The sequence below is a fragment of the Theropithecus gelada genome, chromosome 17 (assembly GCF_003255815.1).
Source record: "Theropithecus gelada isolate Dixy chromosome 17, Tgel_1.0, whole genome shotgun sequence".
Taxonomy (NCBI): Eukaryota; Metazoa; Chordata; class Mammalia; order Primates; family Cercopithecidae; genus Theropithecus; species Theropithecus gelada.
This window is the reverse complement of record NC_037685.1, coordinates 37,328,282-37,355,012: the sequence shown is the minus strand read 5'-3', so window position 1 is coordinate 37,355,012 and position 26,731 is coordinate 37,328,282. Positions and strand designations below refer to the sequence as shown.

The following is a 26,731-nucleotide window of genomic DNA, read 5'->3' as shown; positions in this document are numbered from 1 at the left end:
GGGAGGCTGAGGCAGACGGATCACCTTAAGTCAGGAGTTCAAGAACAGCTTGGCCAACAAGATGGAACCCTGTCTCTACTAAAAATACAAAAAATTAGCCAGGCGTGGTGGCAGGCACCAGCAATACCAACTACTCTCAAGGCTGAGACAGTAGAATCACTGGGTCCCAGAAGTCGGAGGTTGCAGTGAGCCAAGATTGTGCCACTGCACTCCAGCCTGGGCAGCAGAGCGAGCCTCTGTCTCAACTAAAGTAAAATAAAACATAAAATATAAAATAGAAATGAATGACAACACAGTATCTACATGGAAAGTATGCACTGCCCTGTAAACTGCTTGACTGCTTCTGCTTTCCTTGACTGCCCCTAAGCTCGTCTAGAGTATTGTTTTTTTTTTTTTTTTTTTTTTTTTTTTGGCCGTCCTCTATTCTCCCTAGCTCCAGAGCTTAAGAATTTATTTTCTGTGTCCTCTGTCCCAATATCAGCTCGGCCGAAGCAGTATCTCGGGGTTATCTTGCCCCCAGGCTTGTCATGGTAAACTGCTAAACCATTCCCTGCTGATATGATTTGGCTGTGTCCCCACTCAAATCTCACCTTGAACTGTAATAATTCCCATGTGTCAAGGACAGGGCTAAGTGGAGATAACTGAATCATGGGGGGACAGCTCCCCCCATACTGTTCTCATGGTAGTAAATAAGTCTCAGAGATCTGATGGTTTTACAAAAGGCAATTCCCCTGCACACTTTCTCTTGTCTGCCGCCATGTAAGACGTACCTTTGCTCCTCCTTCACTTTCTGCCATGATTGTGAGGCCTCCTCAGCCTGTGAGTCCATTAAACCTCTTTTCTTTATAAATTACCCAGTCTCTGATACGTCTTTATTATCAGCATGAGAACAGACTAATACACCTGCTTATTGCATGGCTTACTGACAAACTAGAGGCTGTTTCTGCATGCATCTCCTTTACCTGTAGATCCTTCCTCCTTGAGACTCATCATGCCCATCACAGCAGTGTTTCCCAAGGCACAGAAAGTGAGGAAGACGCACCATGTATAATATATTCTGGTTTTATTAAAAAAAAAAGAAGGGCAGAAAAAAGACAAATGAGGTGACTGCCTAGCTCACAGTAATTCATGTCCACACCCTTTGACCATGGTGAGCTGCCCAGGGACCTCACAACAAGCCCACTTCTCTGCTGACATTAACCAGAGTCATTTACTGTTGCTTACAATCCACAAGTTCTTAATTGAGAACATAGATAAAAGAAAACAACTGCAAGAACATAAGCTAAATCATCAATGCTTTTGTTTGGTTGAATGATGGAGGGTTTTTTTTCTTTAACCATTTATGCATTTTCTCAATTTGCTACAATAAACATAGATTGCACTGGGGTGAATAGTACAGAACTCGAAGGGTTTAGGGTTAATTTCTGTGAAAGACCAAATATGTTTCTCTGGTTCTCACTAAAGCCTATAATGTGTTCAAAGATGATAAAACCTCTTATACTCAATGTTGTAATGTTAACATGTAATTATTAAAATCACCTGTAACGGGCTCATGGACAACGACAAATTTTTTTCAATAATGCCCAAATAAGTCTCTCTTGGGTGAGTGGGTAAGGGGAGGGGAGTGCCCACTTCTCTAAAGCAAGTGACAGGCAATGGCTCATTTATCCTGCGGTAGCCGGCATGACCAGTGACCATCAGGCTGCCTGCCCTAGGAAATGTCATTATACCATCACAACTTGGATTTTAAACAATGCTTGCTTTCTGAGTATTTCTTCAACACTCATACAATAAATCTGTGTACTGTCTTCCTTTTATTTTTATTTCATATTCTTAACCCATAACAGCCAATACAGTAGAGATAAATGAGCCGTAGTAACTCAAGTGAGATATTGCAAGCCCCATGGCTTTCCACCAGGGTTGCTGACATTACCTTTCTAGTTTTTATTATATGCGATGCTGTGTAACCCTTATCCGCTAAAAAAACATATACTGAAGCTTGACAAAGCAAGACACCATCTTTCTTTAAAAAAAAAAAAAGAAGAAAGAAAGTATATAAATCATCATCATCTAAAAATTAGCTGGTGGAGAATGCCTGTGGTCCCAGCTAAACAGGAGGCTGGGGTGGGAGGACTGCTTGAGCTCAGGTAGTTGAGGCTGCAGTGAGCCATGACTGTACCACTGTACTTGCTCTAGCCTGGGCAATAGAGAGACCCTGTCTCCAAAAACAAAAAAAAAAAAAAGGAAAAAAAGAAAGAAATCTGAGATTATTATTAATGTATATATGTCCTGTCACTGTTATAACAGTTAATAATATTTTACACTGCTGCTCAGAGGCCTCATGTTGTAAATAAAATATAAATAAGAAAGGTTTCATAATGGGGAAATTTACCCAAATGCTATCCTTTTATTAAAACACAACTTTTAAATTTCTTGCAAAAAAAATCCCTCACTGCAAGTTTCTGAATGCTACAACACAGCAGCACAAACACCATTCTTGATGTGTTCTATCTTCATGTTCACCGTTAGATGAATCTTTGCAAACGAGGGGAAAATGTGGGTAGAAGGGTAAATAGAAAATGTGTCACTAGCAAGGAATTAATTAGAGCAAGGTCCACATGCTACGTCTTAGCAGCTCTCTGCTTGGAATGTCATATGTTATTCAAAAAACAATATTTAATTGCAGGATCTGTATGTCAAGAGCAGCAGGGAGATGCTACTTGGCTTGCTTGCTCAAAGGTAAGTTTTATACAAATATTAAAAGATTCTGTCATCTTGTATTGTTAAAAAGAATTACAAATTCCTGTTTCTGAGGTTGTGAGAATCTTATTACTCAACTGGTCAGTGCATATAGCAACTGCTCAAAAATAAAGAACATCTAATACCTTTAGTAACTTCGGTATTATTTTAACATTGCGTATCTTTGCAATGCGTTTTCAATCATTAGATAGCCTAGAAACCAAGCAAATCATGCAATACGAGGTGAACCCATCCTTAGAATTAGGTAATTTGCAGAAGATCCCATAAGTGGATCAATGAACAAAAAAGAAGTTCCATTAACTTTTTACTCTTGGTATGTGCAGGAAACACACAGGCAACTGGGGAAATCCCAGAGAAGCCAGTTACAGCCTTAAAGGGTCTGATGGATCTGGGAGGCAAGATCCACAACATGGTAACTAACAATATACTATACAAACAGAAGATAAGCACCAAATGAGGCGATCAATGCTAGGGAAACTTGAATTTTTGCCTTCAATCAGCTGGGGCTAATGTAACTAGTTTCCAAATCACATTGCTGCTCTGTGGCATTGTTTTTTAATTGTGATTTTTAAAAACACATAACATGGGGTTTACCATTTTAGCCATTTTTCTTTTTTCTTTTTATTCTTTTGAGACGGATTTTCACTCTTGTTGCCCTGGCTGAAGTGCAATGGCACTATCTTGGCTCACAGCAACCTCCACCTCCTGGGGTCAAGCGATTCTCCTGCTTCAGCCTCCCCAGTAGTTGGGATTATGGATGCCCGCCACCACGCCCCGCTAATTTTTTGTATTTTTAGTACAGACAGGGTTTCACCATGTTGGTCAGGCTAGTCTCGAACTCCTGACCTCAGGTGATCCACCCACCTAGACATTCCAAAGTGCTGGCATTACAGGCATAAGCCACTGCGCCCGGCCCATTTTAGCCATTTTTAAGTGCACAGTCAGTAGTGCTAGGTATATTCACATTGTGAAGAAGATCTCCCAATTTTTTCATCTGGCAAAACAAATCTGTACCCATTAAACAGCCCCCATTTCTGCCTTCCCACAGCAAACACCATTCTACTTTGTTTCTATTTATGTACCTCGTATTAGTAGAATTATATAGTATTTTTCTTTTTGTAATTGGCTTATTTCACTTAGCATAATGTTCTCAAGGTTCATCTATGTTGTGGCATATGGCAGGATTTCCTTCCTTTTTAAGACTGAATAATATACACAGTTTTGCACGTATATAGCACACTCTGCTTCTCCGTTTATCCGAAGATGGATGTTTAGGATCCTTCTACCTCCTGGCTAGTGTGAACAGTACTGCTATGAACATGGGTGTGCAATTATCTCTACAAGATCCTGCTTTCAATCTGGGCATGCCCCCAAAGGAGGATTGCTGGATCATACAGCAACTCTATTTTAAATTTCTTGAGGAACTGCCATAAAATTTTCTACAGCAGTTGCACCATCTTACATTCTGCCCAACAGTGCACAGGGTACCAATTTCTCCATATCCTCATCAGTACTTGTTTTTGCCTGGTTTGTTTGTTTGTTTGTTTTTAAATAGTAGCCATCCTAGTAAGTGAGCTGGTATCTCACTGTGATTTTGATTTGCATTTCTTAAATGATTAGTGATATTCCTTGACATAACTTCTTGAAGACTGAGCAAAACGCTAGGATAATAGTGAAGACAGTTTTTCAACATGGACTAATCCATCTAAAGAACAGACATTTGCCAGAATGAACATGAACGTTAGAAATGCAGCAGGAGGCTGGGCGCAGTGGTTCACACCTGTAATCCCAGCACTTTGGGAGGCCGAGGCGGGAGGATCATGAGGTCAGGAGATCGAGACCATCCTGGCTAACACGGTGAAACTCTGTCTCTACTAAAAATACAAAAACTTGGCCAGGCATGGTGGTGGGCGCCTGTAGTCCCAGCTACTTGGGAGGCTGAGGCAGGAGAATGACATGAACCCGGGAGGCGGAGCTTGCAGTGAGCCGAGATCGCGTCACTGCACTCCAGCCTGGGTGACAGAGCAAGACTCTGTCTCAAAAAAAAAAAAAAAAAAAAAAGAAAAAAATGCAGCAGGATTGGTTGGGAGGTGCTCCTGGTAGCTTCAAACTCGCACTCTCCCACTACTGATCCACTGGGAAATGGTGGTGGGAGAGGGATGGTGAAGAAAAATAAGTCAAAAACAACAACAACAAAAAAACACTCACTCCTGTAGTTCACTAGATTAATACAGCTGAGATTTCTCATCTCATATGGCCACCCATACTTCAGTTCTAATTCCAAGTACACATACATGTGATTTAAGAGTTCTGGTCTCCTCCACTTACTGGGAAAATGTCCCAGACTACATTATGCTCCAAAAGAACAAGAGCAGAAAACTGGTGAAATGAGTTATACAGCTAGAAGTCACAGCAACAGTCAATAGCACATTTTTCAAATGGTTTGTTAAAATAAAACAATGGGAGTTGTTATACAGTTGTGTTGAACTACATCTCCCCTCCTCCACACACTAAAAAAGATGAAGTCCTAATCCCTGGTACCTGTGAATATGAACTTATTTGGAAAGTTTTTTTTTGCAAAGTTTTTTTCTTTGCAAATGATCAAGTTGCAATGAAGTCAGTAGGGCAGGCCCTAATCAAGTATGACCATGTCCTTATGAAAGGGGAAAATACAGACACATACTTGCACAGCAAGAAAACCACATGAAGATGATGGTAGAGACAGAGGCTCTATCTATAAACCAAGGAAAGCCACAGATTACCAGCAAACCTCTAGGAGTCAGGAGAGCAGCACAGGACCAATTTTTCTCCACAACCCTTGGAAGGAACCAGCCCTGCTGACACCTTGATCTCAGACAGCTGGTCTCCAGAGCTGAGACCATACAACACTACGATTCTTCAAGCCCACCAGTTTGTGGTACTTTGTTACAGCAGCACTAGCTAACTCATACACTATAATTCAATAAATGTCAACTTAAGTCATTAAGGGATGGATTAGCCCAGAAAAATGGGCTACGACTAACGCGTTCCCCCAACGCTACAGCAGAGACGGTGCCAGCAGGGACTTCCAACCATCACTGACCTCCCCAAGAGTTCATGCGGGTATAAGGGATGTATAAAAAAGCCCTTGTTTTCAGTCAGTACCTTGTGTGCCACTAAACAATAACCAGAGACAAAACCAACTCTCCAGGCCCCTGGATCCAGCATTTTAGAAGCCAGAGAAGAGGGCAAAAACAAGTTTCGAAGCTAAGCAAGGCAACTTGTACCTACCCACATAAAGACTCTAACAGCCCGGTTGGCAGGACGCCGGAGGGCTGTTGGCAGTGTCTTGGTTTCTGCTGAACCAGTTTTCTGGAGAAAATCAGAACTTTATTTTCTAATAAAGCTCGGACCTTTCAGGAGCTTCAAAAGAGACACAAGGCGGGGAGGGTCCTGACGGGAAAGTCTGCCTTAGAGAAATGGTCCTTAAAATGGAAAGGAAGGGAAACGGAAGAAGAAACACTCTTGGTTTCATGAGGGAGTGCAGAGTCCACAGTTAGCGAACACTCGTACTGTTGTGCTTGGAGTGAGGGTTCTCCTCGTTTCATGGGAATAATTGGTGAGATCGTAATAAACCCCAAGGCATGTTCAGAGGAATGATGCAAATCCAAGCAGCTCAGTCCTGTGGGCAACAAACAGGAGGTCCCATCATCATGGAGAAATCTACCTGGACGGATGCAATGAGCTGTGAAACGCAACCGACACCGAGTCAATAAAGGGAAAAGAGTTGTTCTCAGCACTGGATCATGAAACCAGACATCCCATTTAACAGCTCTAATAAAATAGGTCATCTTCGTCCTTACAAAAATAATTACATCAGGCTAAGAGATAAGATGGTTAATAGTAACATCTGAGGGTTTTTCAGCTCTTATATTCAACTTATGCTGTGACTACTACATAAACCAGTCTCTTTCTTCATCATTTGAATTCTACTGCTGAGACTGTCTAGGAATTAAGAGCATGTCTGAGAATCCCAGGACTGATGTGTGAATGAAAGGTATTCTTACTGACGCCTGCCATGCAAAGCCATGTCCTGTAGGTGAAGGGATGAAGGATCAGTCGGGGGGTACAAAGGATCCCATGGTCAGAGAATGCAGGAATGGAAGCTAGGGCAGAGGAGGAGAGCCTGACGTTAGCGAGGCAGGGGTGGAGGCAGCCCACGCCTCACAGCCTTCATGTTCTCTGTGAGGCAGAAGTCATGGTCTCCAACCACAGAGGGTGGCCTGGCTCTTCTCTCACTGTCTGCCTGCGGGCCGAGCTCCACAGACTGCTCACCTCGGCTCTCTTACTCCGGGGCTTCTGGCTGGGGTCAGCAAATGGGAGTCCCTAGCAAGGGATGGGTGGTCAGGAAGATAGGGACTCGGTTGTTTCGCCTACCCCTCCAGAACTGTGAGATAGTAACTGCCTATTGTTGAAGCCACGGGTTTGTAGCACTTTGTTATGGCTGCCCTAGGAAAGTAATTCAGCTTTCAAACATGAAAAAGTGTATCGTTGTGATAACCTAACAACTCCACAAATGCCCTCTGGTCTTGCTCTGCAATGCTTTATACACTCAGTCTTATGCCGAGATCAAAGGAAATGGAGCACCTGAATTCTATTTGTGGCAGAAATACTTACTACAAATGGTCACTGGAAGATGGGATAATGCCAGTTGCACTTCATAGTTCACGTCACAGGCAAATTACATCAAAACTAAACAATGAGCTGAAGAAAGAAACTGACCTGCTCCTTTCTAATGCTTTTGAACAGAATCCTTTGAAAACACCGGATCTAAATGCTTTTCCAGCGTGGTGGTCACCCAGGTGTGACAAGCTTAACAGAGGAACTTCTGGGAAGATGAAATTGGAATGTAACGAGTAAATATAACTTTCCTAACATAAATTGAAACCAAGCAATCAACTTCCATGTGTTACTTCCAGTTTGTACCATTTACATAATCACTAAGAATCTTGGAAGTTAATTTCCAGAGCCACAGATTATTCTTTGTGATAAAAAAACAAAGCAGTGTCTTCTATGGCCACGTGCTGTGCTTCACGCCTGTGATTCCAGCACTGTGGGAGGCTGAGCCGGAGGGCGCGTGGTGGTCACCTGAGATCAGGAGTTCGAGACCAGCCTGGACAACATGATGAAACTCCATCTCTCCTAAAAATACAAAAATTAGCTGGGCATGGTGGTGGGTGCCTGTAGCCCTAGCTGCTCGGGGGGCTGAGGCAAGAGAATCACTTGAACCCGGGAGGCGGAGGTTGCAGTGAGCCAAGATCACGCCACTGCACTTCAGCCTGGCAACAGAGCGAGACTCCTTCTCAAAAAACAAACAAACAAAAAGAAATGCCTTCTATTGGCAACATTAGCAATGTTCCTTTCACGTCAACTGAAGGAAGACTTTATTTCAAGTAAAACATTTGTCACAGAGTTGACTTCCTAGTCCTCGGTGACAGCACTGAGCCATCCAGGCTGTAAACCTGACGACTGTGGGTGCTCTCCTACTCCTGGGGGGGTCCCTGCTTCTGTCCCATCAGCTGCCATGCCCTGTCAAGTCTACCTCCTGGGTTTCTCCTGTATCTGTCAGCCCTCTGACATTCCTTCTGCAGGGCCCTGGCCCTTATCAGTAACTACCATGTGGAGATGATATTGCCAAAACCCCTAGTCACTGGGCTTTCCTTCTGCAGACTCCGCCTTCTTCAACCCATCCTGCCCATTGAAGAGCACCTTCCAGCCGGGCACGGTGGCTCATGCCTGTAATCTCAGCACTTTGGGAGGCCAAGGCGGCCGGGTCATGAGGTCAAGAGATAGAGACTATCCTGGCCAACATGGTGAAACTCTATCTCTACTAAAAATAAAAAATTAGCTGGGCATGGTGGTGCATACCTGTAGTCCTAGCTATTCAGGAGGCTGAGGCAGAAGAATCACTTGAACCTGGGAGGTGGAGGTTGCAGTGAACCGGTATCGCGCCACTGCACTCCAGCCTAGCAACAGAGCAAGATTCCATCTCAAAAAAAAAAAAAGAAGAGCACCATCCACTGGCACCTGTCACAGGCGCTAGCACAGCTAACACGCCATGTTATCCTAACGGCTCTGTATGGCCCCAGACCATTAACAAAGTGAGTGACACACAGGCGTAGGTGTCGGTGCTCCTGGGCTGGGACTCCATCTCCTTCTCTCCAGCACTCTGATCCGCCCCAAGTCACTTAGTCCTGTGAGACTAATCGGTGTTATTCACACCTGCCTCATAGGTTCACTTAGCAACAAATGAGATAATGTACGCACAGACTCGGCACAATGTCTGGCACACAGCAAGGGATTTTTCAGAGGGTGGTTATTATTTTCATTCATTTTCTTATCACCAGTAGCACCTTGCTCCCATGTCGATACACATTTGTGAAACCCATATCATGTTTCCAAGACCACATTCCATAAAATGAAACCAGAGCCACAGAATTCCATTGTGGGTATCTGGTCCAACTTCCTGTTTGTATAAATGAGGAAACACTGACCTATGAGGCTCTCGTTCAAAGTTACAAAGTGCTAACAGCTTTGAGAATTGCTCTTTTACATGATCATTCTATCTACAGAAGAGAAATCCCAAACTGATTAAGTCATTTTGTGTCTGTCTTATGAGTTAAAATCATTATCTCCAACTCAAATGCTCAAAGTGATAGAATACAGCAAAGAACCGAACGTTCAAACATGGCAGATAGTTTTTATAAATCAGTCCATTTACTATGTGCAATGTTTTTAGACTTACATTCTAACACAAGAACATCCAGCTGGCTGAGCGCTTCCTTCAAATGAACCCGCAGAGCCCATATTGAGAAGACCTGCCCCACAGGATCTTGAAATCCTATGTCTACCTTAAAACCATTCATTTAGTCTATGGTAGAGGGACGCATGGTTCACCCAGGAACATCCTGACTCCAGGAAAATGGAAAAGTTTTGAAGCTAAGAAAATAGAGGAGATCAAGAAATCAGCAAAGCAAAACTGCACATACAATTTCTGAGCTCAAAGGGCAACCCCCTCAATTTTAAAGTTGATTGAACTGAAGCTCATAGAAGCTGCAGGTAAGTCCACGAAAAGGCACTAAACGAGCTTGGCAGAAATGGAGGTTTCACGGCAATTGTCCAAGTGGTGCTGGGTTCTTACAGACCTTCCTAAAGCCACCTGGGACTCAGCTTTGGCTTAGGTAATGATTCCCCCTCCAAAGAGAGCCCCAGTTTGATGTGAGACTCCAGACAGCTGTGGTCTAAGAGGAACGACTCCATCTGACACAAGCACATGATTTTTTATTCTCAAGGGCTTTCATTCGCTTTCTTTTCTCCCATTGATCCAGCCAACAGCTCTACATTGAAAGCAGGGCCTCAATTCTGTGAAAGAACAAGAAGGAAACTCAAGTTCAGGGTGAAAGGAAGGAAGAGAACCTACTTTCATGAGAACCAAATATGTGTTCTCTGCAAGGTGTTTTTGCAGAAGATCTCATTAGAGCCTAGGCCTCAAGTGGTAGGTATTCTCCACATGTAGAGATAAGATGTCCAGCCACTCAGGCAGAGCCACACAGGCAGGAAGTGAGGCGGCCCGGACCCAGGGCCTGCATTGCCCCTTAACCCCTCTGTTTCTTATCATTGAGAATATTGTTTCCATTTAAAAGAGAAAAAAAAGCAGCTTTTCAAACTTCCTACATTTTCTCAGATTACGGCCCATTTTTAAGTCAGATTCAGACGTTCTCAATTAGTTTATTCTTTTTATTCGGTTCTGATTTTTTTTCTGGGAGAAAATAGCAAACAGCTATTAAAGAATTACTGCAAGCATATCAGAGCTGCAGAATCGACTTTGATCACAAGGGTCTTAACTACAGCTGAAAGGGGTGCACACAAACATTTCAGACCAGCACTTAAATTCTACTCTTTGCCCGTGAGACGCCAGAAAGGAAAGCTAACAGTATTTAGCTAAAATGATTTATGAAAAAAATTTTTTTCCTCTATTAAAATAGCCAAAATAGCCTTTAAATGTAATCTCATGGGGCTAGACTCAGACAAGCACCATTTATCACTCCAAGTTAAATAAAACACAGAAATGACCATGCAAAGCAAAGTAGCCTTAAATTCCGTTTCAGAAACTTTGCAAATAAAGGGAGCCAAAAGCAACAGTGATAAGAAAAAAAGAAATGCTGACTTATTTTTTAAAGCTGGGTGAACATGCTAAGTTCCCTCTGCTTGCTCTAGTTCAAAGTGTAGCTGCGTACGGCGGCAAAAGCAGTTCCGGGCACACACGCCTCCTTGCAGGTCTGAAAGGGCCAATTAAATTTTATCTGGGTCTATCCTCCTCCTCTTCTCCTCCACCACCTCCACGTCTTACGTGTGAAGCATTTGGGGCAAAAGAAGAAAATTAAGTAGTCCTGGGATCTAAACACCTTCCTTCCATTACCACTACAATGAGACCACTCGAGGGACAGCCCCACTGCCAGGGACGGACTCCATTCCAGGAGAGTCAGAACTGCAACACTTACAGAAAAGACAGACCCCGCCCCCTCAAGACCTTTAGTTAAATGTGTATTTCACCTCTTTTGGGGGAGAAAAATAGAAAGAAGAAAAAAAAAACTTTCTTCAGCTTACAAAAAGGGTGCATTCCCTAAGATGACTGAAAAAGAAGTTAAGAAGGAGAACACGCCGGGCACAGTGGCTCATGCCTGTAATCACAGCACTTTAGGAGACCAACGCAGGAGGATCACTTCAGTCCAGGAGTTTGAGACCAGCCTGGGCAACATAGCGAGACCTCTGTCTCTACAAAAAGTAAAAAAAAAAAATTAGCTACATGTGGTAATGTGTGCCTGTAGTCTCAGCAACTAGGGGGGCTGTGGTGGGAGGCCTGCTGAGCCCAGAAGGTCAAGGCTGCAGTGAGCCAGGATTGCTCCACTGCACTCCAGCCTGGGTGACAGAGAAGACTCTGTCTCAAAAAAAGGAAAATAAATTGGGAAACAAAATTCATTAGAAATAAAAAAGATGTGGCTGGGTGCAGTGGCTCATGCCTGTCATCCGAATACTTCGCGAGGCCAAACGGGAGGACTGCTTGACCAGGAGTTCCAGACTGGACAACATAGCGAGACCTCGTCTCTACAAATAAAAATAAAAATAAATTAGCCCGGTGTGCTGGCATGCACCTGTGGTCCCAGCTACTAGGGAAGCTAAGCCAGGAGGGCTGCTTATGTCCAGGAGTTTGAGGCTGCAGTGAGTTATGATCATGCCACTGCACTCCAGCCCGGGTGACAGAGCAAGATCTTATCTCAAGAAAACAACTTTTTAATAAACAAATATAGACAAAGAGAAAATGAACACACTTCCACAAAGGCACAGTTGCTACCAGTGAGCACAAGGCCAGCCCCTGATGTCAACTGCAGGGCCACAAAGAGGAAACCCTGAGCTTTCTGAAAAGACAAACTTCGGCTCTGTCCCTTTTGCTGAGATGGAGCTTATGAAGTCAGCTCTAGAATCTGTCACCAGTGGAGACCTTACCCTGAACCAGAGCCCTCGGAGAATAAGCTCCCTATTGATCTCAAATCTAGGTTTCAGTGAAAATTAAAGGACTGAAAGAACTGTTACATTTCAAAAGGTATAATAATGAAATGAAATCAATGTTTAATCAAGTATGGGCTGAATTTGTAACACTCCTCATTAGGTCTCCAAGATAGCACAGGCGATTCTGACACCAGGAAAGAACCTATGTGGTCTTTTATGATATACGAACTCATTACTTTTCTCAAAAACTTTAGGTCTTCTCTGATTTCAACTTAAACTTGAGTTTTCTACTAATAATGTATTATCAAGAAAATATTTGATTTCTTTCCATCTTCCATTTCCCATGGTCAAACAGCATGGAGTTCAGCCCTATGTGGTACAGTGAGTTTTATGTAAACAGCCACCCCACACGCGCATAAGGCCAGTCATGACATTTCCCGAGGCCCGCGACTGGCATGTGACATATAAATCGTGGCATGCTTCTTCACTCTCATCACACAGCCTTCTTTAGCACTTAGGAGGCACACGGTACCCACTGTGTCTAATCAGGTCTTGAGGGCCTTAGGGTTTGCTCTAAGGTTAAAAATCTCTTTCCTCAAAGATTTTACCATCTGTCTGGAAAATTCACAAATACAGTCACAAAAAGTTAATTCGTCAAGAAGGATGTCAACACAGGGTCCTCACTTCCAAAGAAGGAAAGGGGTTGGGAGCAGCCTTTAACATCATCTGGCCCCAGTGCCTAATTTTGCAGATTAAAAAACTGAGTCACTGCACCAGGAATAATGAGTGCGAGGGGCAAGATTAGAGACCATGATTCAAGGTCTGATTGGAGGGGAGCTATCAGCACTGCGTGGGGAGAAGGCTGGCCTGCAGCACTAGTCTGGGAAAGGCCCGCCAGTTGGTGGGATTTTGACCAATGTGTTTGGGGTGAGGATGGGGTGGGTTTTTAGAAAGTGGTGAAAACAGCGCAGCATGGGATGAGGATGTGATGTGGGGTGTGAGAGGGGCAGGCCAAGCTGACCAGGGACCACCTGTGTGGAAGTAGGAGGCAGAGGAAGTCCGCAAATCTCACAAAGGAGGCGGCTTAGTGCCCAGAAGATGGGTAAGTTGAGGGTCCTGTGGGCCGAACTCCAATCTCAGCGCCACCTTCACGCTGTGAAAACACAAGGAAGGGACTCAGAAGCTCTTCCCACTTGCTCTTTCCCTTGTTATGCTAGGACAGCACCAACTCTCGTATAGTTAAATGACCTAGCAGAACTGTGACCAGTCAGTTTCATGCACAGGCACTGTTGCGGTGTAAGATATAATGATGAACAAGAACAAGAGGCCTTGCCCTCCAAGAAGTGGCCACTCGGCCGGGCGCGGTGGCTCAAGCCTGTAATCCCAGCACTTTGGGAGGCTGAGACGGGCGGATCACGAGGTCAAGAGATCGAGACCATCCTGGCTAACACGGTGAAACCCCGTCTCTATTAAAAAAAAAATACAAAAAACTAGCCGGGCGAGGTGGCGGGCACCTGTAGTCCCAGCTACTTGGGAGGCTGAGGCAGGAGAATGGCGTAAACCCGGGAGGCGGAGCTTGCAGTGAGCCGAGATCCGGCCACTGCACTCCAGCCTGGGCGACAGAGGGAGACTCCGTCTCAAAAAAAATAAAAATAAAAATAAAAAAATAAGTGGCCACTCGATCTGCAAGAGGCCAATACTAAGCAGGTAAACAAATAAGAGGGTGTTCCGGCATGAGAAGCTAATGCAGAAGACAAACAGCCAAGGACTGTGCTTGAGAAGAACAATGGGAGCTGCCCGGGCACCTCCCAGTGTACAGGGCCCCTCCACGCAGGCTCATTGCTCTCTCCCAGGCTCCCCGAGCTACGAAGCCCACACTTGATCCTCAGGCAAAGGATGAATCCTACATAAGTCTCAGGAGCTACAAAAGCTCGAGTACAGCAGTGACAAGACAGGAACACGAGAAAGTCACAGGGATCTTTTCCTGCGATGATGGTTGTCAGCGCCGAGTTCCCTCGGCCACAACTAACTCCTGCCCCTGCTCTCCTGGGGGGCTTCAGGGCTTCTGCCACCGTCCACTCGCCTGCAACTGGCCACTCCCTCTAACCCTTCGACAGGCACTAGGTGTCTTTTTTGTCACCTGTGAGCATCTTTCCCAAGCATTTTTTACCAGGGCTGCTCAAAAGAAGCAAAAAATAAAACTAAAAAAATAAAAATGGCGGCCGGGCGCGGTGGCTCCACGCCTATAATCCCAGCACTTTGGGAGGCCGAGGCAGGCGGATCACAAGGTCAGGAGATCCAGACCACAGTGAAACCCCGTCTCTACTAAAAATACAAAAAACTAGCCGGGCGCAGTGGCGGGCGCCTGTAGTCCCAGCTACTCGGGAGGCTGAGGCAGGAGAATGGCGCAAACCCGGGAGGCGGAGCTTGCAGTGAGCCGCGATCGCGCCACTGAGCTCCAGCCTGGGCGACAGAGCAAGACTCTGTCTCAATAAATAAATAAATAAATAAATAAAAATGGCTGTGTCTTATTTCCTCTGCTCTTCCTATAGAAACACTGCTAATGAAAATACATAAACTGAATAAACACTTGGAGAGGAAACCATCTGCTTCATGCTACTAATGTCAGTGGGAACAGTGTTTGTTTACTAGCAGGGTCATGAGGAGGGGACACAGAAAACCTTCCCAGGAACCATCAGGGAAATAGTCTGGGCGGGCATAGGGGCACCTTCTTAACCCTTTCAGATGCCCAAGAGTCACTCCGTTTCATAACCTCTGGTTGGAAGAGAAAGTTACATATATCATAAACCACAGGCTGAAGCTTATTTGCATAGTGTTTTCCACACAAAGATGATAAAACACCATGCAATTTACTATAAATACTGCCCTTGAACTTTCCACTCCGCAGAGGAAATACCTAAAAAGACCATCCAAGTTCAACCGCAAAGGTGCTTGTGGAACCAGCTACGGAACAGAAAAGATCTTGGAGCTAACTGCCAAAGCCTTCCAAAAGGTAGCGCACTTTAATAATAATTGTTTTTGGGTACAAAGAAGGACGCAGACACCATGGAGAAGATGGTGTGGTTCTTTGTGCCAGGAAGCATTTAGGGGATTTGCATTTTAAACGACTGCTTTACCTACAAATCCATATTTTAAAACAAAATTAATAAGCAAAGGCCCAGGAAATTCAACCCCCAGGGAAAGACACCAGTCATCCCCAAAGGAAACTGCAGGGACTTCTGGCCCGGTGCCCGGCTCAGCTGCGTGGTGAATGCAACTGGGCCATGAGAAGTCCTTCACTTGGGGCACTCCATCAAAGGATGTTTCCAGGGTCAGACACTTGGCCTTGAATTCCCAGCAAAAAGTTCCACAGCAAAGTTTTAAAGCAAGACCAGGGGGCTGAGTCTCTCACAATCCTGTAGTCACCTTCCTCCCAATCCCTGATGACTGAGCCAGCACAGCCGATGCCTTCCAGATGCCGCTGGCCTGGCTGTGGCTGCTCTTAAAGAGCACGAGGTAGTGACTCAGAATCAGCTCCACCACCAACAATGCTGATATATGACTTTCTACAGCCAGTTAAGGAATATATCTATTGCCCAGAGGCTAAGAGAAACATTCTGACCAAACTAGAAAAATTAAAATATGGCCGGGCATGATGGCTCACGCCTGTAATCCCAGCACTTTGGGAGGCTGAGGTGGGCAGATCACAAGGTCAGGAGATCGAGAGCATCCTAGCCAACATGGTGAAACCCCGTCTCTACTAAAAATACAAAAATTGGCTGGGTGTGGTGGCACACATCTGTAATCCCAGTTACTTGGGAGGCTGAGGCAGAAGAATCGCTTAAACCCGGGAAGAGGAGATTGCAGTGAGCTGAGATCGCACCACTGCACTTCAGCCTGGAGACAGAGCAAGATGCCGTCTCAAAAAAAAAAAAAAAGAAAAAGAAAAATATGAATGGAGGAGACATGTGAAAACAAACAATGGCATTAATTCTACTTGTAAAATAAACTCACTCTAACAGTGAGTAAACATTTAATTAGCACCTACTATACACCAGGTGCCATGCTAGATGCTGGGGATATAGACAGAACAGGCAGGCAGTTGGAAGTGCACGTCATACTACTAATCCTGTGTTTAGTTAAGCTCTTACTACATGTCAAGAATTGTTCCAAACACTTTGTCACCTCTTTTTTTATTCTCATATAGTATAGAGTTTATTATTAGCCTCATTTTATCAATACAGACAGGTTAAATTCACGCTGCACAACTATCAGTAGGAGACGCCGGTATTTGAACTCAGGCTCCTTCATGCATCCGATAGGTGTATGAGTAAAGAGGTCTGCAGGAAGAAAGAAAAAGCCCTGTCCACTGCCTGAGAGAGTATGCTTATAAGAATGCATAGGAGTTTATCAGAGAGCATGAGAAAGGTTCCTTCCAGACAAAGGGCTTATAAATGCAAAGCATAAGCCATCGGAAATTACAAAGAAAAATAATTTTAAAAGATAAAAACACACTTTTATTACTACTTCTTGGGCAGGGAGTTCCTAGATAGGTGCTAAATAGTAGCTAGGAATGGGGTCTTGACTTACTTTGGTTTCAAGAAGAACTGAAGGTGAGTGCAGCCCAACGATCCCTGGAGTGAGTGCACACAAGAGCGGCATGTGCCAGTTCCACAGTCCAACCCACTCAGCAGAACACCGTGTAACAGAATGTGCTGCTAGAAACCTGGGCTCAGAAGTCCTTCACAGTACTGAATAGGAAACACTGGAACCAAACACCTCACTGAACCAGCCTGACAACACACACAAAAAAGCGGGTGAGGTGGCACACATATGGAACACATGTGCCAGGAGGCCCAATTCTAACCGGACGGCAGGGGCTCTCTCCTCAACAGAGTCTATGATTTTAGGAGATTAGCAATAGCTTTGTTCACCAAAATACAAAGCTGTCCCAAGTCCTTGAAAGATACAAATTCCACAAGAAAATCAGAAAACACAAAGGTGGTTTGCAGTGTGCAATAAATTGGTGGTTTTAAGCATAGCTATTCTGAGTTTATCTTTTCCTGAGATGTTTAATGTTAGTTCATATGCTCTGAGCGATGTTCTTTGAAATAAATATAATTTGCTGACTCATATCCCATAAATGATTCAATGATGGGTTACCAACGTTAATGCCGGCTATTAAATTCCAGCCCCTCTAGCCAACAGGAATGGCACACAGATCGTCTCCACGTTAAAAACAGGTGTGCTCCCAGAGTTCTTGATAAGTTGGCTGCTTGGAATTCAAGAGTTATTTTCCTCCCCCACAAACAATATTAGACGCGGTATTTGATACTCAAGACAGAAAACTCAAAATACTAGATCTGAGGCGTGCTTAGAGTTCTCTGGACTGAGCCCATGAGAGGGAGTGGGCCGGCCGCTTAGCCAGCCAGACACTCCCACTTCTTTTCCTGCCGGGAGTAAGATGTGCGGCAGCTGCACGAAGCAGGCGGCAGCAGGAGCGATCTGAGGAGGAGGCTGGGAGAGGCGAGGCTGGGAGAGGCGAGGCTGGGAGAGGCGAGGCTGGGAGAGGCGAGGCTGGGAGAGGCGAGGCTGGGAGAGGCCAGGCAGGAGCTCAGAGAAGAACAGAAGTGAGTAGTGCCAGCGGCTCCAGCTGCTGAGGCGCCCAGGCTGCAGGCTCCTCCTGTGACCGCTCTGGGCCCCAGGCTGCTCTGTCCAGGGCCCTGGGGTGGCAGGGCCTCCCCATCTCTAGGGCTGCCATATGGTAGGCTCGGAAAGGAGGCTTTCCGATACTCCCACACCCACCCTGTGGGGTGACATCCACAGGCTCTCCTGATTCCCTCACATGAAAACACACGTGGCTCTTTAATGATGTTCTCGGGATTGTTCTTGCCAGTGACTAGAGTTCGACAGCCCCCCGGCCACAAACACACACGCACAAGCACCAATGTGACAGAGGAACTGCCTATGACCAGTAAATTAAACTGGGATCCAGCCACAAGACCACTCTTCCCTCCAGTTACATATATATACATAATGTATACATACGCACTTACATTACATATGTATTTGAATGGAAAGTCACAGTAAAATTCAAGTGCCGAGGCCACTGACATCACTGTATAGGTGGTTCATGCATAACTCAGACACTGGAGAGCTCGAAACCAGAATGGGTCAGCGGGGCCATGAGGGGATGGGGAGGGAGGTGCTGAACACGCAAGCCCTCCGGCCGCCTCATGTCACTGGCCATGGGAATGAGCTGAACCTCCCCCACACCAAAGGCTGCCCCCCACCACATTCCTGGGTTCACAGATAAGCCCCCAACTTACTGGAACTTCAAATGCCTCCTGGGTGTCATCCAGCATCTGGATTTTGATGGACACGAGTTTTCCTGAAGGCGTTGGGGGCGGCTTCTGTCCACGTTCCAAGGTACTGATCCCCGAATTTTCCGGGGCCCCCAGTCGTGATCCTGGGGTTGGCCTCTGCTCTATTTCTCCCATGATGAAAGTGGCTTAGAGAATATCTGCAGGAAGCAGTGAGAAAGAAAAACACATCAGAACAGGAGACTCACTGATACCACCCAAGCTGTGTGCCCACCTTCTCCCCTTTGTCACGGGAATTTCCCTGAACCCACCCAGGTGGGCAGGGGGCTCCATCCCCTGCACAGGAATCCCATACAGGGAGGCATCGGTTCACTCACAAAGTCACCTTTAAGCACTCAAGGCATGCAAATACTTTTTGCATACTTTATTCTTTGGAATAATTTTGCATATTGTTGCATATTTTATTCCTTTCTTGTTTTACAGTCTGTTCTTAATTATTCAGTGTCTACAATGAGCTAGGCTAAGCACTACTTTTTTACACATCGAAGTCTGGTGGGAAGATGATAAACAGCGCCTCAGCCATATCATTAGCATCCATTAATTACCTTTTATGGACACAGTCACAAGCTAAGTACTGTGGGTATTCTAAAGATAAACAGGTAAAACATGCACTGCAGAGCTCGGGCTTATAATCTGGTTGAGGAAATAGACATACACTCACAGACATATACTCACGAAGACAGAGGCAACAGAAAGTAGGGTCATTTTTCTTGGTTTCTAGTGTCTATTTCTATTAAAATAACCACCTAATAATTCCTTTCTTTCCAGCCACCCACCCCACCAACTATTCCCCCTTTCCCAAGAAGCCATTCTACACACTACACTATAGTATCAACAAAGTTATTTTCCTAAAATCAACCATCTTTCCTCTCCAGATAGTCTACTCTTGTCTAATGACACCCTCAGCTTCTCCCTCCCCTCTCGGTGTCTCTATCTGGCTCCAGGTCTCCACATGCGTGGCTCACTGTGGCTGAGTGCTTTGCCCACTTTCTTCACCTGGAAACTTCTACCATTGCTTTAAAACTCAGTTCAAATGTCACATCCCGGCCAGGCGTGGTGGCTCACACCTATAATCCCAGCACTTTGGGAGGCCAAGGTGGGTGAATCACCTTAGGTCAGGAGTTCGAGACCACCCTGGCCAACATGGTGAAACCCTGCCTCTACTAAAAATTCAAAAATTAGCCGGGTGCCATGGCGTGTACCTGTAGTCCCGGCTACTCAGGAGGCTAAGGCAGGAGAATCACTTGAACCCAGGAGGTGGAGGTTGCAGTGAGCCGAGATCACACCACTGTACTCCAGCCTGGGTGAGAAGCGTGAAACTTAGTATCAAAAACGAAAACAAATGTCACATCCTGGCATCTGGTGCAGAGTACATGTGCTGCTATCCCCTCTGTGCTCATTGCTGTCAAAGCCACACCATGGTGGTTGAGCCCACGTGTGTGGAGAATGCATTGTGATGCCCTTAAAAAGCAGGAACCCAATCTCGAATGTCCCTTGCAGCTCAGTGCCTACCTAGGCACAATGCCTCACACAGAGTGGAGGTCAATATTGGCTGCTTAACGACTGGACCACTCGGCCAGTATATTTATATGTGGCTGCATATTTAGTGTCAGAAGGACACAAGGGAATGAGATTTCCATGTGAGATGAAGTGGTTGAAAGAGAGGGAAGGCTTCCATCATGGAGAAGGTGAGAATTGAACTCAAGTTGGTCTCAAACATTGGATAATACTTGGAAAGAGATAGGAGACAGACAAGGAAAAGGCACTCCTGGGAAGTAGAATGGCATCCACAGAGTTACAGGACAGAAACATGATGGCACAGAGGAAAAAGAGTGAGAATCAGAGCCAGAGAGTTCAAGATGTATTTTAGAAATGATTTGAAGTCAGGCTCTAGAGCAGCGGTCTCCAACCTTTGTGGCACCAGGGACTTGTTCTGTGGAAGACGGCTTTTCCACAGATAAAGTGGAGGCAATGGTTGCGGGATGAAACGCTTCCACCTCAGATCATCAGGCATTAGATTCTCATAAGGAGCACACAACCTAGATCCCTTGCATGCGCAGTTCCCAACAGGGTCCACGCTCCTATGAGAATCTAATGCTGCAGCTGATCTGACAGGGGGTGGAGCTCCGGCGGTGATGCTCGCCTGTTGCTCACCTCCTGCTGTGCAGCCCAGTTCCTGACAGGCCACGGACCACTGGTCCACCGCCCAGGGTCTGGGGACCCCCCTCCTTTAGAGGACTCCAAATGCCCAGCTGAAAAATACGGTCTTTACCCTGTAGGCAGCAGGAGTCACTGAGGGAAGACTAACAACACAACAACAACAACAATTTCAGAAAAATGAACTTGAAGACGGTACTATATATAACTAAAGAAAGAGGGTTGGGAGGGCAGAGGCTGGGGCATCCAGTCACAAATCAACTGTCACAGTTCATGCTTGAAATGCCAATCTGGACAGCAGCAATGGAAATCAAAAGGTGATGCTATAAAATCTACTTTTGTGGAAAAACTAACCCAATGTTACAAATGGTTAGCTACTGAGAGGAGGAGGTAAAAGTCTAACACTGGGCCAGGCGCGGTGGCTCAAGCCTGTAATCCCAGCACTTTGGGAGACCGAGGCGGGCGGATCACGAGGACAAGAGATCGAGACCATCCTGGCGAACACGGTGAAACCCCATCTCTACTAAAAATACAAAAAATTAGCCGGGCGTGATGGCGGGCGCCTGTAGTCCCAGCTACTCAGGAGGCTGAGGCAGGAGAATGGCGTGAACCCGGGAGGCGGAGCTTGCAATGAGCCGAGATCGCGCCACTGCACTCCAGCCTGGGTGACAGAGCGAGACTCCGTCTCAAAAAGAAAAAAAAGGTCCAACACTGATGAGAAAGTTTGAAATCAGGGCAGAAGGGAGGAAGTAGGAGGGGGAGGGGGAGGTGAGAGTGTGCTTTGGAACGTTCCCTAGGGCTATAAAAGGACATCCTGTGGGCTTTCCTGTCTGGAAGCTGGAGCTGGGTCTGGGCTATGGGTTCAGGGTGAAAGCAGTGAGAATCAAGGGAAGGGGTTAAATGTGTAACCAAAAAAGCAAAATGAACCACCAGGCCTAATGGTGAGGGTCGTGGAGAAAGAGGAGATGGGAAAAAGAGACCCCCAGGGGGCAGTTCTGGACAAAAGGGCACAGAAGGGGCACCACAGAGCTATCTGGGGTGCGAGGAATAGAACTGTGGGCTGCGTCTCACTCACATTGGAGAAAAAGTCACCCTTTCTTTCTTTCTGGCCACCCACCCCTCCAACTATTCCCCCTTTCCCAAGAAGCCATTCCACCATTCCACACATTGTACTATAGTATCAACAAAGTTTTTCTTTTTTTCTATTAATTTTTTTCTTATCTCATTTCTTATTATTTATTTTTGCAAAGGAGTCTCACCCTGTTACCCAGGCTGGAGTGCAATGGCACGATCTCAGCTCACTGCAACCTCTGCCTCCCAGGTTCAAGCGATTCTCCTGCCTCAGCCTCCCCAGTAGCTGGGATTACAGATGCCCACCACCATGCCTGGCTAATTTTTTTTTTTTTTTTAAAGTAGAGATGGGGTTTCACCATGTTAGCTAGGCTGGTCTCAAACTCCTGACTTCAAATGACCCAAGTGCTGGGATTACAGGTGTGAGCCACCACGCTGGCCCCTTCTCTTTTGAATGCCAGATTCCACAGGTCTGTTATATAAGTGCCTTTCTCGCTTCTGCCTCAAATAAGCTTTTTCTAAGCATCTGTTTCTAATCTGTTTGGTTGTGTGATCTCTGCTTTGGTTCATTCACTCATTAGCCTTGAGGAATGAGACCAGCCTGATTAATCTAGAATCCCAGCCTAGTGCCCTTCACCGAAATGGAAACGATACCCTCAATATTGGGTCAATTAACCAAAGTATGTGTGTGTGGAGGTGGTGGTGGGGGAGCAGTATATTCATTATGAAGTCAGTCGTATCCAAATAATCTTCACAAGCCAGGCAAAATTACTTCTATTCCATATATGTTTTCTGTTCACGGTCTCATGGTTAAAAATAAATGCAATCTCCAGAGAAAGCTATACCATCATTCAAGTTGGCCTTCCCCCTTCCCAGTCCCTCCGTGCACTTTTCCTACTTTGGTGTGGCCCCTCCCCACCCCACCCTCCTTCCCTGTACTTGCTCAGCAGGGACAGGCCCTGTGCACAGTCATTTACACTGGGCTTTAGCTGGGCTTGTCAAGCAGGCATGGACCTGGCTACGGTGTTGATGCCCATCCAGGGAGCCAGTGACGGCAGGAAGGAAGGGCTCTACTCTCCCACCTCACCCCAGCCTAAAGGTGCTCAGACCCTCCCTGCAAATATTTTCTCCTTGTCCTACCTAAGCAAAAAGCAAGACTCCTCATCATCTGAACTGAACTCCTCTCTGTCTCTCTTGCCCAAGATCCCCAGATAAATATATATTCTGATTTTTAGCACCTTGGCATTTAAAAATTTAATTGAGTTAGTCATTAACAGATACTTGGTAGCTTAACTTCCTTTCTCTTTAGTTCTCAAATGATCTCATGTCTAGGTTATTTCTACTTCTGGATAATGATGCTTGAACAAAGTATGTCATACTTTCTTTTTGTTATCATACTTGCGTGCAGACTGTTGCTGTACATGGAAAGGTCTGTTTAATTCAACCATAAATCCAGCCAAGAGTTTTGAGTTGAGCATCCTAAGAACGCTAAGGGAACATCTCAGGAACGCTGGCAAGTCATAAATGGGTAACCACAATTGATGCTTGATAGCAAAAACTGGTAAGCCCAGTAATGCAACGCCGTCTTCCAGATAAACAAATCCAACAAACCTAAAGGCCTCTAGTGTATAAATACTAACCTATGCTCTATTCTGAATTTCTCTCCATTAACTTCCTCTGACTTCTCAATTTCTTGAGGAATAGTCAAAATAAAAACTACTATTTCTTTCCTTGTGATACCTTATTACTAAAATGATGATTCTAGACCTTAAAGTTAAAAGCTGCTGCAAAACTACTTTATTAGTTAGCTCTATTTGAAAAGTTACTTTTAAAAAGTAACAACAACAACAACAACAAACCAAGATTTTTAACTGCCAGAGAAAAGGTAAAAAAACTAGAGTTGTCTTGTCATAGTATCCTGACTTATAAGGACTTCCTCTTGGAATTCACCCAAAAACAATAAGCAGTACACTAAAAAAGGCAAATTCCATCCCTGAGGAAACTGGAAGACATCTGTAGCCCCGAAACCAGAAAATGTAAGAAAGATGTGCCAAGCTGCAGTGAAGGTCAGAAAGAAGGGAAGGAAAATGCTTGGAGAGGCTGCTCATGGCTGTAGATCTCAGATAAAAATGGCGGAGCTGGGCCGGGCGCGGTGGCTCAAGCCTGTAATCCCAGCACTGTGGGAGGCTGAGACGGGCGGATCACGAGTTCAGGAGCTCGAGACCATCCTGGCTAACACAGTGAAACCCCGTCTCTACTAAAAAATACAAAAAAACTAGCCGGGCGAGGTGGCGGGCGCCTGTAGTCCCAGCTACTCAGGAGGCTGAGGCAGGAGAATGGCGTAAATCCGGGAGGCGGAGCTTGCAGTGAGCCGAGATCCGGCCACTGCACTCCAGCCTGGGCGACAGAGCGAGACTCCGCCTCAAAAAAAAAAAAAAAAAAAAAAAAAATGGCGGAGCCTCAAATAAACAACAAACCAGTCATAACTTTCTTGGACAGGGACAGGTGTGCAGATTCACAGTAACAGCTTCCCTGGGCACAGTGTGATTGATATGGAAGGAGAAACCATACAGGCAAGCCATATTTGTAAGCAGCAGTCTTGCTGAGGCAAGATGAAAAAGAGACTGCGTTAGACACACCACCAAGGTTCACTGCCAAAGTTTCAGCAAGTAAGGGAATAGCAAAGGTTGAAAGGATTACACACACACACACACACACACACACACAACCTCAAGTCATGAAAATTCCTATTAAGTATGGGACACGGCTCTGTCTGCTGGCCCACTGAGGCTCCTGCAAAGAGCTACTTCATACCTACTAACCAAAAAACAAACAAAAAAGCCTTTACAAAGATGGTGCAAGAAAAAAGAAAAATGACAGATGAACATCCAAAGAAATGTTACATGCAACAGATTAAAGCTTTGTCCAAACATATTGTTATAAATTAATAAAACTTCATGAAATAAAACTGATTCAATAGACAAAAACATAAAAGAATTTACAAGAGTTCAGGGAAGCTATGGGAAGACATTAGCAGGAAATAAAGAATGAGGGTGGCAGACCTCAGGAGGACAAAATGGAAGTATGAAAATATCACCAAAATACAGGCCAAATGGGAAGCAGCCAAAAGGAAATGTGCACTGGTGAAAATAGGAGGGACCTGATGGGAAAGATTGAGAAAAGCAACCAATAGATTTAAAACACAGAACTGGCGGGGCACAGTGGCTCACGCCTGTAATCCCAACACTTTGGGAGGCCAAGGCAGGCAGATCACAAGGTGAGGAGATCGAGACCACCCTGGCTAACATGGTGAAACCCCGTCTCTACTAAAAATACAAAAATTAGCAGGGCATGGTGTCCGGCGCCTGTAGTCCTAGCTACTCGGGAGGCTGAGGCAGGAGAATGGCATGAACCCGGGAGGTGGGGCTTGCAGTGAGCCGAGATTGCACCAATGCACTCCAGCCTGGGCAACAGAGTGAGACTCCGTCTAAAACAAAACACAGAGAACTGACAGATATGGAAGACAGAGAGAGATGATCCAACATACCCACAATCGGTATCCCTAAGGAAACAAAAATCAAATAATAGAACAAGAAAAAAAAAGTTTAAGGCATAATTCAGGAAAACATTTTAGAAATTGAAGATACTTGTCCATAATAAATGAAGATATCCTATTCCAGGGATAACTACCATAAAATGATTGCCACAAAGATAATTTGATAACTCATTTCCTGAGTCATCACTGGTCCTCAAACTTTAGGAAGGAATCATTTGGGCAGCTAGACAAAAAGTTCAAATAAAGTATGAGGGGACAAAATTTTAGAATTGTCCACAGCAACATTCAAGGCTTAAATGCCAAAAACGTCCTCAAAGAATTGTAACAGAATCAAAACTTTAAACACAAGCAAACTTTCATTCAATTATAATAGCCAAATATTTTTTTCTTTATTTTTTTTAGATAGGGTCTCACTCTGTCACCTAGGCTGGAATGCAATGGCATGATCATAGCTCACTGTAACCTCGAGCTCCTGGGCTCAAGCAGTCCTCCTGCCTCAGCCTCCCAAGTAGCTGAGACTGCACATATGCACCACTACCACCACCAGTTAGTATGTACAGAGTCTTGCTATGTTGCCCAGGCTAGTCTTGCACTCCTACCCTCAAGCAATCTTCCTGCCTTGGCCTCCCAAAGTGCTGGGACTACAGGCATAAGCCACCACATGCAGCCCACAGCCAAACATTTTAAATAGGTGAGAATTCAGAAGAATGTTAGCCAATCCCTTCTCAAAAAAACTACTAAACTTCAGCAAGACAAAATGTAAGTGGTGAAAGAATGAAAAACAGTTATTAGTAAACTTTACATCCATTTATACTTTAAGAGAAAGAAAAAAATAATTATAACAGCCACAGAATATGATATAACTCCTGACAATGGAGAAATAATGCAGCTAAAAAACTGGCAGGGAAAGGAGTAGAAATGGTGAGAGGCACTGTAAGTCAGCCATTACCTCATGTTTTAAAACTGATAATAGGAAGATTTTAAATCTGCATACGACATAAAGATGGTGAAGCACATGGAAAGATGTTCAACATCATTAAGCATTAGGAAATGTAAATTACACACACAATAAGATATTTCACACCCACTGTAATGGCTATAACGAAAAAGACAGACAATAACGTGTTATCAAGAATGTGGAGAATCTAGACGTGAGGGCCATCTGGCTGTGACATCTGTCACCCCATTGATCGTCAGGGTTCACTGGGCTGGGGGTGATTGCCAGGGTTGATCTGGCTAACCTGGCTCACTAGGCGGA

The 26,731-nt window shown here is 45.0% G+C and overlaps 1 protein-coding gene across 2 annotated transcripts in view; it reads right to left on the bottom strand.

Moving 5' to 3' along the window:
• Nucleotides 1-26,731, bottom strand: part of FARP1 (FERM, ARH/RhoGEF and pleckstrin domain protein 1) — a 304,677-nt gene that overhangs the window by 217,890 nt on the left and 60,056 nt on the right. For both annotated transcript variants that reach the window (XM_025364102.1, XM_025364103.1), the window contains exon 2: nt 18,636-18,829. In XM_025364102.1, the coding sequence (XP_025219887.1) occupies nt 18,636-18,806 (171 nt within the window). In that variant the 5' untranslated portion in view covers nt 18,807-18,829. The remainder of the gene's footprint in view (nt 1-18,635; nt 18,830-26,731) is intronic.